Source organism: Dipteris shenzhenensis, chromosome 9, assembly GCF_047967505.1.
Source record: "Dipteris shenzhenensis isolate YYH24624 ecotype China chromosome 9, Dip_SZ_1.0, whole genome shotgun sequence".
NCBI lineage: Eukaryota > Viridiplantae > Streptophyta > Polypodiopsida > Gleicheniales > Dipteridaceae > Dipteris > Dipteris shenzhenensis.
The window spans coordinates 43,930,218-43,947,141 of NC_141604.1; the positions used below are offsets into that span (position 1 = coordinate 43,930,218).

General features: G+C 43.2%; 1 protein-coding gene across 3 annotated transcripts in view; it reads right to left on the reverse strand.

Annotated features, from left to right (window-relative positions):
* CYP59 (cyclophilin 59) overlaps nucleotides 1-16,924 on the reverse strand; it is a 70,062-nt gene that overhangs the window by 19,251 nt on the left and 33,887 nt on the right. For all 3 annotated transcript variants that reach the window (XM_087379103.1, XM_087379105.1, XM_087379104.1), the window contains 6 exons: nucleotides 5,564-5,683; nucleotides 4,851-4,928; nucleotides 4,559-4,605; nucleotides 4,274-4,329; nucleotides 4,120-4,160; nucleotides 3,693-3,807 (listed from right to left, as the gene is read on the reverse strand). In XM_087379103.1, coding sequence (XP_087235229.1) covers nucleotides 3,693-3,807; nucleotides 4,120-4,160; nucleotides 4,274-4,329; nucleotides 4,559-4,605; nucleotides 4,851-4,928; nucleotides 5,564-5,683 — 457 coding nt within the window. The remainder of the gene's footprint in view (nucleotides 1-3,692; nucleotides 3,808-4,119; nucleotides 4,161-4,273; nucleotides 4,330-4,558; nucleotides 4,606-4,850; nucleotides 4,929-5,563; nucleotides 5,684-16,924) is intronic.

Sequence of the window (16,924 nt, forward strand, 5' to 3'; positions counted from 1 at the left end):
AGTGAAGAGGATGCAGATGTGGGACGTGGCATATGTGAGAGGTTAGGGGTTGGCTGATTGGGGATATCATAGAGTGTGCGTGCATAATCAAACCACACCTAGGTGTCAGTGAGTGGTGAGGGGGATCGTCCCTCTATAAATCTCCCCCAAAAGTCCTTAGAGTTGTTACTGGACAGAATGTTCAGTAGCTCCTCCTCGTTCCGACGGACAAAGTCTAGTTTCTTTCTGCGTACCAGTCAACGGTACTCGTGTAGCACCTCTGGTTCGCCAAGAAGGCTGATGCTGGTTTCGAGTCTGAGCTAACGGCGTAAAGCCTTACACTCATCATCGTACTAGCTATTACAGGGTACGGTCCTAGGGAATGGTGGGTGGGTGGAGTGGGTGGTGTGGGAGAAAGCGTGAAGAGTGGCCTCGTGTAGTGAGCGGGTGACTAGGACAGCACGATCCTCTAAGAGGGGTATGAAGTCAATGTAGGCAAGAAGTATATACAGACGGCCAGAGTAGGTAGGTGAGTGATCGCGATCGAAGCATATATCATGGTAGGTGGAGTAAGAACTCAGCGAGGTGGGAGTGCTGCGCAACGGGGAGTGGAAATGCTAAAGAAAAGATAGGTGTGATCAGTCCCTAGAAGAAGTATATACAGACGGCCAGAGTAGGTAGGTGAGTGATCGCGATCGAAGCATATATCATGGTAGGTGGAGTAAGAACTCAGCGAGGTGGGAGTGCTGCACAACGGGGAGTGGAAATGCTAAAGAAAAGATAGGTGTGATCAGTCCCTAGAAGGAGAGGTGCTACGGTAAAGTCAGTAATGGGAGATGTGAAGGCAAGGGATCCCATGATGTAGTCAACAACACTGGAGTCTCCCCCATGTGGAAAGCATGTGAAACCACCTGAGGCAGGCCATCTGTCAAGACCATTGTAAATGATGAGATCATGCATCCGGTCAAGGTCTAATAGGGCCTGTCCATAAGATGTGAACTGTCCTTGTCTGCCAGTCGAAACCCATAGCATACCTGCGTCCTCAAGGTCAATGTCTGGCAGTAGAGTGGAATCATCCCTAAAGTCGAGGAGTAGTGCCTGACGAGCGCCTGTCCTCGCGTTGAAGTCTACAACTAGGAGGACTTCTCCGCGGCTGGAGAAGTCAACAATGGACTGATATATCTCTGGCAAAGTGGGAGGTCTTAGGGGGGAAGTAGCAAACAGCCATAAATAGATCCCGGCTGTCAATGTGCCGAATCCAGATCCAAAGAAACTTGGAATATGCATCTCTCTGCTCCACTGAGATGGCCCCCAAAAGTGTGGATCTGTAAAGGACTGCAACTCCTCTTGACCCTCGAATCCCTCCTGTATCCCTCGTCTCATCTCTATAGGCAGACTCCCATGTAACCCACTGACTACTGGTAGTGGGCGCTCTGGACTCTGATGTGTCTCTGTTAAAAGACTATGTCGTGACCTGTATAGAATTCTGAGAAATTCCCTAGTTCTGACCATAAGGTACCATTACAGTTCCAGATGGTGTAGGATAGGATCATAGACCCCACCCCCCTATGTGGGAGGGGAGATGGGAGCCCGATAGGGACTTGTAAGGAGTCGTCCATCTCGTACTACAGCCCACTTCCCCTCCTTGCGGGCCTGATCCCGCTGCTGCAACAAGAAGCTTCTCTCTTCAACCTGTAGTGGAGTGAGGCCCTCATCCATGGAAATCACTATATACCTAGATGAATCCAAGAACATTCCCAAACTCATCCTCTAAAAACACAACATAGTGCAGTTTCAATCTCATGATAGTCACTCATAAGATTGAAAACCATAAACTCCATCATGCATAGTAGGGACTAGCTACTATGACATCCCCACTGACGTCATCAGCGCCCAACAGTGGGTGTAGACCATAGTATAAAAGTATGCTCTCACACATACAAATCCACACACCCACACATACTTGAGCATCCATTTATACAAAGTCTTCGTACTGAGTTTCTGTCGGCACTCCGGAGGTGAAGGGCAAACTCAGCCATGACGAAGGCTAGCACTAAAGGAGAAGGCTAATCAAAAAGTACTCCAAATCTCTTCATTCAAGCTACAACTGCTTGTGAAGTCTAAACGATTTCATTTTAGTCTCTCCCAAACGAGCATCTAAATCTAAATCTAGCTGATAGGGCAACGCACCATTTAAGATAGAAAGAATTAACGCACCATTTAAGATAGGAAATCGATGGCTAGTCTTGTAAGGCTGACCTACAACGTAAAGCCGAAAGTCGTGCCTGAGCGTCATGGAACCGTATGATAAGGGGCTGCTCTCGGTTGGGGTTCCTCCCTACCCGCCATGCTCTCTCAATCTTATGCTCAATCGTCCCTAGAGTAGTGGCCACAAAGGCTGTCGCATCTGCTATCGGTGTAGCCTGAGTGCATGAGAACCTTACTAGCTCTCTCTGCTGCTGCTCTAGGAGGGTAGCCGAAACAGTTACCCTTGCAGCAGGTTCGCTACATCGACCCATCTGGACGTCTCCTCGATGGCAAAGATGGCATGCTCGCAATCTATGCCTCCACAACTGGGGTGCTCCCTGGGACTATGCGTATAGCAGTGACCTCCTGTCGGAGCTGCGAGATCTCCTGTCTAAGCCCCTGAATAAGATCAGTCTGGTCTCGAATAGCCTGAGAGTGCTCCTGGGTGAAGCGTGTTTGCTCCTGTGCGAAGCGTGACAGCTCCACCTCGCGCTCTTGGATGCTATGTACCTCCATCAACAAGTTCTCCCAAGCCTTTGATGGGTCAGCTCATCCATGCCCTAGTGGAAACTGAAAGGACTGTGGCATGAGAGTGTGGGGATGAGACTGGAGGCTGGGTGATGACTGGGTCAGATGGGTGCGGTACAAAGATGATAGTGGCCTAGAGGAGGTGATCCCAGCAGGGTGTGGGAACGTGGGCTGATTGAGAGGCAGAGGGGAGAAAAAGGTCGAGTAGTGCGAAAGAGTGTATGTGCCCTCCAAAGTAGGTGTCATAATTGGAGAGAGAACTGTAGCGGGAGAAGAAGGGAGAGATGGAAGAGATGGTGTCAGTGACAACCCCTCTATCCTAGGGGAGGGTGGAGCAATCGATGTCATGGGTAGGGGTATATCAGTGCCAGTAGCTGTAGCTGCAGAGAGAGAGAGAGAGAGAGAGAGAGAGAGAGTTTTTCATCACTGTGGCAAGACCAAAAATCTAAAGGTCAACATCGAATACAAGATTTGATCATCAATTAAAGAGAATATATGAGTGTTTCAAACTAGCATACAAACCAACGCCCACCCAATCGACAATTTGAAAGTATGTTCTACACAATCAAGTGAAGAATATAGTTACATACATATGTGTATTATCCGTACACTTTCAAAAGCAGAACAATACTCAGGGGGTTAAACACAATATGCAAGATTCTTGTTTCAATAAACGTAGAAGGCAAGATAAATACACCATCCCTCCTTTAATTCCTTCTTGGCAGGAGAATCATTCACTCATATAGGGGACAGAAGGTTATCCAGCCAATAGATAGAGATCTGCACCATCTAGGGGGAAAAATCTGCACCTATGAGTCCCATTGTTTAGGTATCAACCACAAGTTGCCCCAAATGGAGCTGCATAGATAAAAACCTGCAGATTAAAATGGCTGCCTTTTATCACCCACATAATAAATTATAGTCATTTCAAGGCTAACCTTCATCATCACCGTTGCCCTTCTTGCCAAACCGTCTATACCGTGTCCACAACTTTGCTACACTTTGGCTGAAGTCAACATGTATCCGCCGGTCATCAATTAGCACATTGTCCATCTGCAAGAAATGGCATAAAGTGTGTTTTTTCACTGCTCAACTTATTTGATGAACAATCAGAGTTTACTAAATTCATGGTAATCGATTGATCTTATCCTATGAATTCTCATACTCTGATTGTTATTGCATCTAAAAATCATTATAAATCCCTTGCTCTTTTAGTCTTCTTAAGTAGCCTTTCCCAGCTTTCTACCCCTTGCAAGCATGACTATCGAAACCTGCAGATTAAATTCAACATTGTACACTTTACTTGTGAATCTTTAGGTATATCTTCATAGATATGCATGATATAATCTTCACTTCAGATATTACCTTGAAATATGCAGCTTCACAAGCTTCTTGGGTCTCAAACTCTGCAAGCAGCAGCATTCATCAAACACATACAATCTTCAGATTAAACCTGCAAATGTTATTCTATTAAACTAGCAAAGGAACATAAGCATGATATGGAAAGGGCATCCCTGACCTATGAAAGCATAGCACAGACTGTCGCCAGTCTTGTAGTCTCTGATGATATCAGCCCTGCTTATCCAGCAACAGTACTCATATTGGTGATTTTTAAGAAACCAAATCAAAGCATGAACTCAATCTCATCATTTGCAATACAAGCACCAAAGTTTTAGCTGATGAGGATACAGAAAAGCCACACCAGCTTCCCTCATGCACAGGGGAATGCTACATACAGCATGCGTGGCAACTTTGGACCACCTTAAGTTGAATTTGTAAGACAAAAACCAAACCTGGTACTTACGATCTTATCTTGCCAAATCGAGAAAAAATTATTTCCAAGTCTTCCTCCTACATTTTCAACAGCAAAAAGAACCAAAATGAGAAAATTTTGTGCATTCTGAACTTCAGAAAGTTGCCATTGTGTTGCTCTAGCCCCAACTATGTTGGAGATCAAGTCCTTTGTGCTAAACACTGTCATGAGCATGCCAATTGTTAACACTGAAGTCTGAAATACTAAGACCGTATGGACACACTCATGCCCATTCCAGCCAATGAAACGAGTAGTGAGGCTAAACATAATTAATTCAACCCACCTGAGTGACAGGATTTAACTTGCAAACAAAAAGCACATTTTCGGGTGGTTTGATCTCAGCTTCGGGAATGTCTCCCACCTGTCACATCCAAAGCACAGACACACAACTGAACACCAGGCTTTGTACAGAATACTCAAATGCAATTTTGGTCTTCAGAAAAGGAAAGTAGTTTAGATAATGTACTGAAAACAGAGAAGTATTGTCCAAAGAGCTGTACAGGTATATAGAGAACAACTACAAAATATTTTTAAGACCAATCTGAAAGGACACTTTAATGATCCGACAAATAAAAGCTCGCAGTAAAATACATGATTATTTCTGTCTTACATAACTACTGCATTTTCTAAAAAACTACGAGTAGTTGTACTCATAAAGCAGCCCACTAAAGCTTCCTACAATGTCAAATAGAATTTCATGTATACATAACAGTAGTTTTTTGCCATTGAACCAATTTTTGAAGCTTTTCTACCTGAGTGACAACTCCACCCACTTAATGCCACCATCTTGAACAGTGCATTGTCTTTAACAATATTTCATACAGATGACCTATGAGAAGAAAGTACAAACATGCAAACGGCAAGACCAGCCGAACAAAAGCTGCATATGAAACCCCTAGTAATATCTTATATTTTCATTCTAATTGTGTAAGCCATGGAAGTGGAAAAACCTTCCTATCTTGTACACAAACTCAAAAAGAAGTAAAATACTCTTACCATCTCAAGAACAACAGCTCGAGAATGTGCCTCCTTCTCCCGCAGTGATTTGTCAAGCTCCTCTGGATTTAGCTGCTCATCCATTGGGATCCAATCATCTTCCAACCTCACTTCTTCCCCCTGCGAAAATACATCATATTAAAAACAAAAAGTCAGCTGCATTTCATTTTCCTGCCTTCCTTTTTTAGAAGAAATGCTATCTGTGGTCAATAGTGTGCGCATCATGAATTATGGACAAAAATTCAAGCTGCTTTGTGCAAGAAAATGGGACACCTTTCGGCTGTAGAACTGCAAAATCTATTCTAGGTAATATAAAGACAACTTGATTAGCTCAGCATGACACAAACTAGTCGATCAAATTCACTATCTATTTATTGAAAGGGCATCAACATAGCTGAAACGCTTGGCTTATTCCCAACTTGTAGGCACACAAAACACAAGTATGGCCTTTCCTGACTGAACAGGATTATAAGAGCTGTGTTTGATTAGTTCTGCTGTTCATCTCTCAATTGCAAACACAGCTTATAAAAGCTCAGCATTTTGGTCTGTGTATCGTGTAGGAATACTAAAGATAATATGTCCTTTATGCATTGACCCGTCCGTACCTATTTTTGGGCAGTTATGATGGGGGTTGGCATGGAACCCACACTGTTAATGGACCTTTGGAAAGCTGAAGAAAGAAGTTAGAGAAGGGACTAGCCAAGAAAATAAAATACTAAGGGGAAAAGCATGAGCTAAAACAGGGGTGTCATCTTACCCCTTAATTTGCTAATGATAGCAACACCTAATTTAGATTCCCCAAAGAACCTTGGAGCTCCAAAGCTGTTCTATGCAACCGTGGTCCCAATGGAGTCTGTGGGCAACATGGTTATTCTTGTTACACAAGTAAAGTTTGCGTGTAGCGAAAAAACGTCCACAGGGTCACATCAATGAGTTTCTAGTAATTGCTTTTAATAGAATTCTCTCATGAGACTCTACAGAAAATATTTTCATCTGTGTCTTTCCCTGTAAAGCATGTATATGGCTGCCATTTCCACCTCCACAGACTTTTCCATTAGCTCCTGACTCAAAGTTAAATTGTTTTTTTTTTTTTTTTTAAAGTTAAATTGTTTCTCAATTTCCAAACCTTAAGTCATGGAATCCTATGCAATTGGAATGCCCCACGCTTTATATTGCATTTACTGCTGGTTCAATAAAGAATACTTCAAAGGACCTCAAGGCAACGACATAGATGTTGCAAATTCCAAGTACATCCACTTTCCTACAGATGATAGATCAAAAGCTAAACAGATAGTTATCATCTTACATGCTGCGTAGGAAAGGGATTAGCTCAACAACCTATAATTATGTCTCTTTCATACTTCAACAAGTTTATGACTAGGTACAGGAACTTACACACAACACAGATGGTTTATGGAACGATATTAAAATTGTGTAATCAAATTCAACTTCCCAGTTTACAAGCAAGATAGAAGGTCCAGGTCACCAAAGTTTTCTTGTTCACAGTACACAAGATCTTTGTAAGACAAAAGGAAGAAAATTTTTTATGTCTCATTGACATCATATTCTGAAATGGTTGTATATTTCAGCATTAGCCCACCAAAGCAACTATATGTATGTGGAAACTTGACTGACACAAAGCAAATAGTCTAAAAGATCTAATGTAACCAGCTAAACAAGGAAAATTTGGCTTCCATTTTTTAATCAATTAAAGCAAAAAAAGAATACCATGAACTATCCAAAAAATATTCCTTGCAAATACAAATTTGAAAAATGAAATGGCATAGTTGCAAAAGCATTTAGCAATGCTGGAAGAGTGTTCACAAAAGCATGGCTTCAAATCCAGATGAGGGTTTCAACACATGCCCAGATTGTTGACGTTCCCAGCAAGTTGCTCCCAAAGATTCTTATTTGCCCATGCCCCCCCCACTCTCCCTCCCTTCCATCCACCTCCTTGAAATAGACTTCTGTTAAGTATGAAAGAAACAGCCAAACAGAAGAAACTCAACTTCATGTAGAGGATGAAAAATCAATGGTAATATACCACTCAAAAAGTTTGAGCAAATGAAAAAACTGATATGAACTAGGATTGTGGCTCAAAATGCCACATCTGTGAGTGGAAGGGAGAGAGCAAAGTGTGAGAGCAGGAGAGTGAGAGCTGAAAACGATAGTTGCAATAGAAGAGTGTTCTACAACTGAAGAGAGTGATAGGTTTTGTCTAAGTGACAAAACCTTATCCTTCACTAACCGTAGTTAGTGAACTAACTGTGGTTAGGGGTAAAACCTCTAATTGAGGGAAAAGTGCCCCTAACCTACTTATTACATTACATTGGTCACTGCTAAATTACAACAATAATTCTAACACCCCCCTGCAGTGCCAATGTCATGTACAAGGAAATTATCAATCACCAAAAGGAGATAAGTTCGGGGCACTGCGAAATGCCTCAAACTTTTCACGTGGAAGTGCTTTGGTGAAAATGTCTGCAACATTGTCATGTGTTGACACCTAGATCATACTGATCTCTCCTGCATGCAACTTCTCTCTGACGTAGTGATAGTGAACCTCAATGTGCTTCGTGCGACATTGAAACACAGGATTCTTTGCCACTGCAATAGCACTCTGACTATCAGTGAGAATTGGAGAAGGACCCTCCAATGAAAGATGAAGATCAGCAAATAAACGACGCAGCCAAACACATTCAACTGTCGTTGTGAAAGCTGCCCTGTACTCAGCTTCACATGAAGAGGTAGCCACTGTAGATTGTTTCTTGCTTACCCAAGAAATACAAGCTTTGCCCAAAAAGATACAATTGCCACTTGTGGACTGCCTAGTGTCATAGTCTCCAGTCCAATCTGAGTCATTGTAGGCATGCATCTGCAAGTCACCCCCCCTGGGAAACATCAAGCCAAAAGACTTGGTACCTTGCAAATAACGGAAGATGCGTTTTACAGCCTGCCAATGCATAGTCTTTGGGCTGTGCATATATCTGCTCACCTGAGAAACTGCAAACTGAATATCAGGTTGTGTATTGCAGAGATAAATGAGGCATCCAACCGCCTGACTGTAGAGTGTGACATCAATTGATTCACCTGCATCATGCATTGTAAGCTTCAGCCCCGGCTCCATGGGAGTAGCTATGGGCTTACAATCCTGCATATTGAATCTGTCCAAGAGTTTCTGCACATACTTGGATTGAGACATAACGATGCCACTTTTCTCTTGAGTGAACTGGATCCCCAAATAAAAGTGTAGCAGCCCCAAATCTGACATGTCAAAAGTGGTCTGTAATTCAACTTCAAAATCTGCAATATTATCTTCATTTGACCCTGTGAGCAGTAAGTCATCTACATAAAGAATGATGACTAAAATATCCCCCCCATCCTTCTTGATGTGGAGGGTGCTCTCAGTTGGACTATTGTGCAGCCCCTTGCTGGTCAGAAAGGCATGAATTTTGGCATACCATGCACGTGGGGCTTGTTTCAGCCCATACAAAGCTTTATTCAGCTTGCATACCTGAAGTGCATTTCTTGAAATTTCAAAGCCTGGAGGTTGTTTGACATAAACCTCTTCCAACAAGTCTCCATTCAGAAAAGCTGTTTTTATGTCCAACTGATGAACATTCCATTCAAAGTTTGCAGCCATAGCTATAACTGACCGGATGGTTGTCATTCTAGATGTAGAAGCAACAGTCTCCTCATAGTCTATGCCCTTTTTCTGAGCATATCCTTTTGCAACCAGCCTTGCTTTGTACCGATCAATGGTCCCATCTGGTTTTCTTTTAACTTTGAAAACCCACCGTGTACCTATGGCATGTTTACCTGGTGGCAAATCGGCAACTTCCCATGTCTGATTTTTCTAAATGGACTGCAACTCATCATGCATGGCATTCATCCAATGCACATTATCATGTGCCTCTTCAAATGTCTTAGGTTCCTCCTCATCAAGAAGAGTACCTGCATAAGCTGATTCAACTGAAAGTGCTCCCCCCCCATGCCTTACTGCACTCCGAGTTCTGCCAGGTAATGGAGCATCAATTTTACTCTCCCTGAGAGTTTGTAACAGCCAATTTGGGACTGTTTTTGCTGCATGTATATCTGCAATTTCTTGCTGAACAACCTCTTCCACTGCTTGTGGAGGTGGTAAGACATCCTGTGGCTGAATCGGAGCATGTGGAGATATCTGAAAATTTTGATTTGTATCAAATATATCAGCAGGGGAACCCAAGGCAATGGGTAGTAATCCCTCAAAGACATCATCGGAAGAAGTAGGCAATTCAAATTCAGCTTGAGTGTGAGCTGAATTTTTTGAAAATATAACATCTCTACTGACAATAATCTTGCGTGTGATAGGATTGTAGAGATGGCATGAACTGACAAAGTACAACTATAAGAAGAAGATGGAAGTTAAAGATGAAGATGAAAAGGTGGATCAGAGAGTACCCTTGCCAAAGGTGTTGCTCTCTGTATCCATTGCTTCAGGTAAGTGCTCGTTGTCAGTCAGCGGTACGAACGAGAAGAGGAGGCGGACTTCAATGAGTTGCAAAACAATGACCTCTCCAACTTTATAGAGCGAAATTGCATGCGGAATCGAGGTAGGCTCATCGATGGAGGAGGAGGATAACCGTCAAGAGCGACGACCACCATGACTGCCCAAAACGGTAGAGCAACAAAGGTATTCAAAGGCTATTACACCTACTTTCATGGGCTAATGAGAAATTTCCATGTCTCCTTTGACGGGCCAATGAGAAATTTCCACGTCCTGTACCCAACAAAAATGCATTTGATTGCCTTATCAGACAACTTATGCCGAAACTCAACGGGCACATGAGCATATGCAAGGCATCCAAAAACTCGAAAATGATCCACAGAAGGCTTTCTCCCTTGCCAAACTTCATAGGGAGTCTTGGTCTTCAAAGCTTTTGTGGGAGCCCGATTCAAAACATAATTGGCACACATGAGACCTTCAAGCCAAAATTTGTGAGGCAATTTTTTGCTTTTTAGCATGCATCTATCCATCTCCATAAGAGTACGATTTTTCCTCTCAGCTTTGCCATTTTGCTGAGGGGTTAGCCTCACTGTAAGCTGATGTGCAATGCCCTTGTCTTTCAAAAAAGCATTAAAATCTACAGACAAATACTCCCCTCCTCTATCTGTGCGTAATGTCTGTATCTTGAGTCCTGATTCATTCTCAACCATGGCTGCAAAGTGTTTGAAAACCATAAACACTTCTGATTTGTGTTTCAGCCCATAAACCCAAGTGTAGTTGGAGTAGTCATCTATAAAAGTGATAAAGTAAAGATGACCACCCAATGATGGAGTCCTCATGGGACCACAGACATCACTATGAATAAGCTGTAATTTTCGAACAGCTTTTACTGATCCATCCTTCTTAAAAGGAAATCTGTGCATTTTACCAAGAATGCACCCTTCACATGCATGTGGAGGAGGTGTTTCAAGAGTAGGCAATGCATCAACCATAGCATGTTTTTGAAGTGTCATCAAGCTGCCATAATGCATGTGTCCATATCTGGCATGCCATAACTCCGCATTCTACATAGAAGCAGTAGGAGTGGAAACTGCAAGAGCATGTGCTGGTCTTTTATCATACATGTCAAGCTGAAAAAGACCACGTAACAAAGTGCCAGACAATCTCAAGGTATAGTCATTTTCTCTGTCATGGACTGCACACTTGTCATCTTCAAAAATGACCTGAAATCCAGCTCTGTTAAGAGTGGACACTGAAAGTAGATTTTTTGTGATACCAGGCACATACAAACATCAAAAATTTTGAATGTTGAGCCATCAATGGCTGTAAGTTCAACTTCTCCTGTACCACACGAACTGAATAGGAGGAGTTGTTGGCACATGTGACCTTTTTACCAACGGGAGGTGGATGCAGAGATGTGAAAAGACACTTCTTGGAAGTGATATTCTTTGAGGCACTGCTATCAAAATACCATGTATTTTGTGTCTCATTGACACTGAAAGCTGATGCATCCTTGGAAGAATCATAACTGCATGTCAGAAAAGCATAAGAGTCTTCATTACAAGTGGCTGTACTATCCGGAGCAGCCAACTGAGAGTCTAAAATGCAAGACAAGAAGGCATAGTCGTGCTCCGTGAAGTTGGCTGTAGCTTGCTCATTGTCACATGCATGAGGAGCTGAATCTGAAACAGCCATACCGGAGCTGTTTTTCTTTTCTTTTGCAAGCCCTTTCTTGCATTCTCCAATGTAGTGACCTGGATTTTTGCAGTAATGACATATTCCCTTCTTCTTAGGTTTACCTGCATCACCCTTAGCCTTTTGAGAAGGCTGTCCTGAACCACTAGAAGGCTGATTTGCTGAAGTCTTTGCCTGTCCCTTTAGGCTTGAATTTTGAAAGCATGGCATGTTCACCTACTCGTGAAGCCATGTTTTTCCTGGTTTGCTCTTCCTGCAGTAGAAGTCCTATCAACTCCTGAAAATTGAGAGGATTTGCACCCCCCCTCAACGACAAATTCAGCGAGGTATAAAAGCTGAGATAAGACTCAGGAAGAGAATTCATAGTAGTGGTAATCATCTCTGAATCAGGAATGATCTCATCAATATTCAGCAATTGCTCTCGTAAATCCTGTAGCTTTGTGAGGTGCACTGACATGGAGTCACCCTCTTCCATATGTGTATGAGACAATTCTCTTTTCAAAAAAGACACCCTGGCATCATTCCGAGCTGCATACATGCTCTCCAAAATATCCCATGCTGCCTTTGAGGTCTTACACAACCGGATATGCAGAATGATGAATCTTTTCACTGAAAGAGAAATACACGACAAAGCTAAAGCATCACGTGAATCCCATCTCTTTTGCTCAGGAGTGGTAGGTATAACTGCACCAATAACTTGTGCTGCAGCTGTACCCTGCAGCTGTACCCTGTGCACGACCTCTGCCTCCTCCTTGCTAGGGTGGGGTAGAAGGTGCCACATTTGCTGGCCGGATCTCATCCCCATTTACATAGTCCCACAAATTACGAGAAATCAGAATATTGCGTACCATAAAACTCCAAAGGGAGTAGTTGGTACCATCCAGCTTATCCTCTTGTGAGAGACCACTGAACTGGAAATCATTCTGATTTTGTTGGGCCATGTCTGAGAAAGAAAATACAGCAAATGTAAACCTGAATTCCCTTGCTGGGAATGGAGTGCACAATTCCCAAAAAATACAGCCAAACACTGGCTAAAAAATGCAACTCAAATCTCTGTAATGTCTCTGTCAGAAATCTGCCAGAGCATCCAATCTCTCCCAAAACCTGCCAAAAGTGCTTCAAAACACTCACAAAAAGGCAGTGTGAACTGAAACCTGCAAAATTGCTCTCCCAACACAAAAGCCCCAATTTGTGGCTTGAAATTGCAACCAAAAAGGGGCAAATGGTCTGGAAGCCCCAAATGTTGCACAAATTGCTCTCTGCCTACAAAAGCCCCAAATTTCACGGCAAAATTGCAGTGTGATTGCAAAAGCCCCAAATTTCTTCAAGGAAATTGCATCCAAAAGAGGGCAAATTACTGAAAGCCCCAAATTTGCAATTTGTCTACCAAAGCTCCAAATGTGCTCCAAATCTGCCCACAAAATGGCCTGCACAGCAAATTTTTGCCTTGAATGATACAATCCGTACAAAAGTATGAAACTGTACGGAATGTACAGTTAGGCTGTACGAACCTGACAGTACGAAATGTACGGATCTGACAGCACATGCTGTACAGATCTGACAGCACGGGCTGTACGGATCTGACGGCACTGGATGTACGGATCTGACGAGCTGTACAGTCGATGTACGGAACTGTTAGCTTGTACGGATGGCGACCTGTACGGACGGCGCTACTCTGCAGTACAGAGTACGAACGGAGAAGTGTACGGGCACCGCTTCAGATCTGTACGGATCCCGTGCAGGTACTGATGGCGCTGTCGACACGTGCAGGTACGGACTGCACTGTAGCAGGTACGGATGTGTGTACGGCAGTTGTACGGGCTGACGGAATGTACAAGAGCTGTACGGGCTAGGGCTGTACGACGAATTGTACAGGCTGACGACGAGCTGGTACGGACGTACGAAACAGCCAACAATGGCTGTATGGACTTGTTCACGGGCAGCTGTACGGAATGGTACGGAAGCAGACAAAGCTGTACGGACATCGAGAGAGCTGGTACGGCGCAGGACCTAGTACGGATGGGCAGCAAGCTGTTGAGCTTGGAGCAAGGAACAGGATCAACCCGCTCTGATACCAAATGTGAGTGGAAGGGAGAGAGCAAAGTGTGAGAGTAGAAGAGTGAGAGCTGAAAACGATAGTTGCAATAGAAGAGTGTTCTACAACTGAAGAGAGGGATAGGTTTTGTCTAAGTGACAAAACCTTATCCTTCACTAACCGTAGTTAGTGAACTAACTGTGGTTAGGGGGAAAAACCTCTAATTGAGGGAAAAGTGCCCCTAGCCTACTTATTACATTACAATGGTCACTGCTAAATTATAACAATAATTCTAACAACATCATGTTTGTGATGGTGTCAAGAAAGAAAGGACAACCCCTCCACTCTCTGAGAAAAATCATCCTCCCGGCCGAAGCAGACCCAAATAGCCATCAAGGTGTGTAATATGTGTCCAAATACTGGCCAAAGCATGAGCTAGGAGGACCCAGTTGCCATCAACAACCATTGTGCATCTAGTTCTCCATCTGTGTTAGGCAGTGATGCTCGCTTCAATCTCCCAACAAGTGTCTACTGATGCATGCAAAAGTCTCTACTAAGAGAGGAGAATGGCATGAAGTCAACAAAACTCTGCAGTAGTTGGGACTCAGTTCAAGAGCACATCAACAAGATGAAGGTGGTAAGAGATCAACTCTCTGCAATTGGTCAACACACATATTCAACCTTGATTGCTAGACTCCTGCTTAGCATGCTCCCCGGAAGCTACAAGGATTTCGTAATGGCCATGGTTGTTGCAGGGCAACGGTCAGCACCAGTAACCTGTGAAGAACTAGTGCCCCTTCTCTTACAAGAAGAAGCTTGAGAGAAGAAATGCCATGGATTTAGGAACAAGGCCTTTCTTGCGTTTAAACTGTGAGAAGCTACGCAATATAGCAAAGGACTTCTAGAAAAAAAAGGCAGAACAAAAGCAAAAGGAAGGCAACAAGCCTAAAAGAAGAGTCCAAGTCAGATTCAACAAGCATGACACACAAAGAGCTCATTCTAGTCATAGAGCACTGCTCAACTAACACACTGAGGGAGCTCATTCTAGTCATCAACAAGAGAAGCTCATTCTACTCATTCAACAAACACAAGAGGAGCTCATTATAGTCATTCAACAAACACGAGAGGAGCTCATTCTAGTCATAGAGCATTGCTCAGCTCACACATTGAGGGAGGATAGCGATGGCCGGTAGGCACATGTCCAACAACAAGAATTGGCTCAAGGAACTACAACCTGCACATTTGAATTCACATGTAGCAGTTGGGGACAGCAGGAAGTGCTCAGTCGAAGGAATCAGTAGCATTCCGTTCACTATGGATTCAAGAGAAGGAAAGGTAGTGACTAAAGTTCTTTATGTCCCGAATCTCTGCAAGAATCTTTTGTCTATCAGCCATATCACCAAGGGGAAGGGGAAACTCCATACAAAGCATATTTTGGTAAGAAGCTTGTTATTTCCCATTAAAGGATTTCTGATTCTAATGCTCATGTGCATGTAAACAAAGCAGACAGGACTAAGTTTTATCCTAGGAGTAGAATTGTATGTTCACTGGTACAGTGAGGAATCAAAGCCTATTGATTGTAGGACCTTGAGACGAAGAAGCTAGTGGTGAGCAGAGATGTGCTGCTCCATGAGATAGAGTCCGAACCACAAGCAACTACACCAAAAGCTCTATTTGTTCCCCAGAGACCATTACACAAGAACAAGAGACGAAGAATCTGGAAACTAAGGAATAAAAGTTTGAGTCTGAGGCAGCCATGCCAACAAGGCTGGCCCTGATGAAGGAAAGTAAGTTACCAAAGTGGTACCTAAAGACCTATAAGAATTTAGGAGTTACACATATAAGCACTTCGAAGGTGAGATCTCGATGAAAAGCCTGTAGTGTAAACTATGCTTTGATGATTCAGATCCAAAAGGTCGTGGAACTAAGGGCCTTTGAAGAAGCGTAGGAAGTCCCACGGTGGCAGGCTGCTATGAAAGTAGAAATGCAGGCCATTCTAAAGAACCACACTTGGGACCTTGTTGATAGACCCCGGAAGAGGAAGTACAAATCTGATGGAACTTTGCCTAAGTACAAGGAAAGACTTGTGGTCAAAGGCTATGCACGTTCAGAGGGAGTTGATTATGGAGAGACATTTGCTCCTATAGGCAAACGCTGGCAACCAACCCTCAATGGCCAATTTATCAAATGGACGTGAAGTTTGCCTTTCTAAATGGTGAACTGTAAGAAGAAGTGTATGTTGAGCATTCAAAGGGGTCACGAAATCCAGAGATGGAAAGAAGGTATGCAGACTTCACATGGCACTGTATGGGCCAAAACAAGCCTTGAGGGCATAGTATTTGAGGATAGGGACTACTTCCATGAGATAGATTACCTTGTAGCCCATCTAATCCTAACCTCTCTCTCTTCACAAAAGAAGGTAAGACCAGGATCATTATCATTTACATTGATGATTTAAACATTACAGGTAATCACACGAGAAAGCTCTAGGAAGTCAAGGACTCGTGACGCAGGATTTCAAAATGATAGATTTAGCACTCCTCCATTATTCCCTTGGTATAGGAGCAAGGGGTGCTGAAAAGATTGTAAATGCAGGAAGGCAAAGCACCAACCCCAATTGAGGTCGGAACAAAGAACACTTCTTTGTTAATTGATGCAACGGTCTACCGGAAAATGGTTGTGGTTGCTGTATTTAACTAATACCAAGCCTAACATAACTTTTGTAGTGAGAATGCTCCGTCAATTCCATCCAAACTAAGGAAAGAGCACATAGAGGCTGGACTCAGCTTTCTAGGATACCTCAAAGACACAACAAGCAATGAGATCACGCATTGCGCCAAGAAGGAGCTTATAGGATAGATTGGGCTGGAGATTAGGATACATGGAGGTACACTTCAGATTACTGCTTCATGCTTGCTTCAAGTGCCATGAGTGGGAAGCAATGAACACGAAACAACTCAAGTGTACTTACAAGAATGAGAATAGATAATAGTACAAAGAGTAGCCATGTACTATACGGCCTAACTTAGGACGAAACGTCCTAAGTGTCCTAACCCTAGATAGGACTAGTACTAATTGTACTAAGTGTCCTAAAACCGATAGATCTAGCTTACAAGGTTCATACCAAGGAAGTCCCCCTCCATAG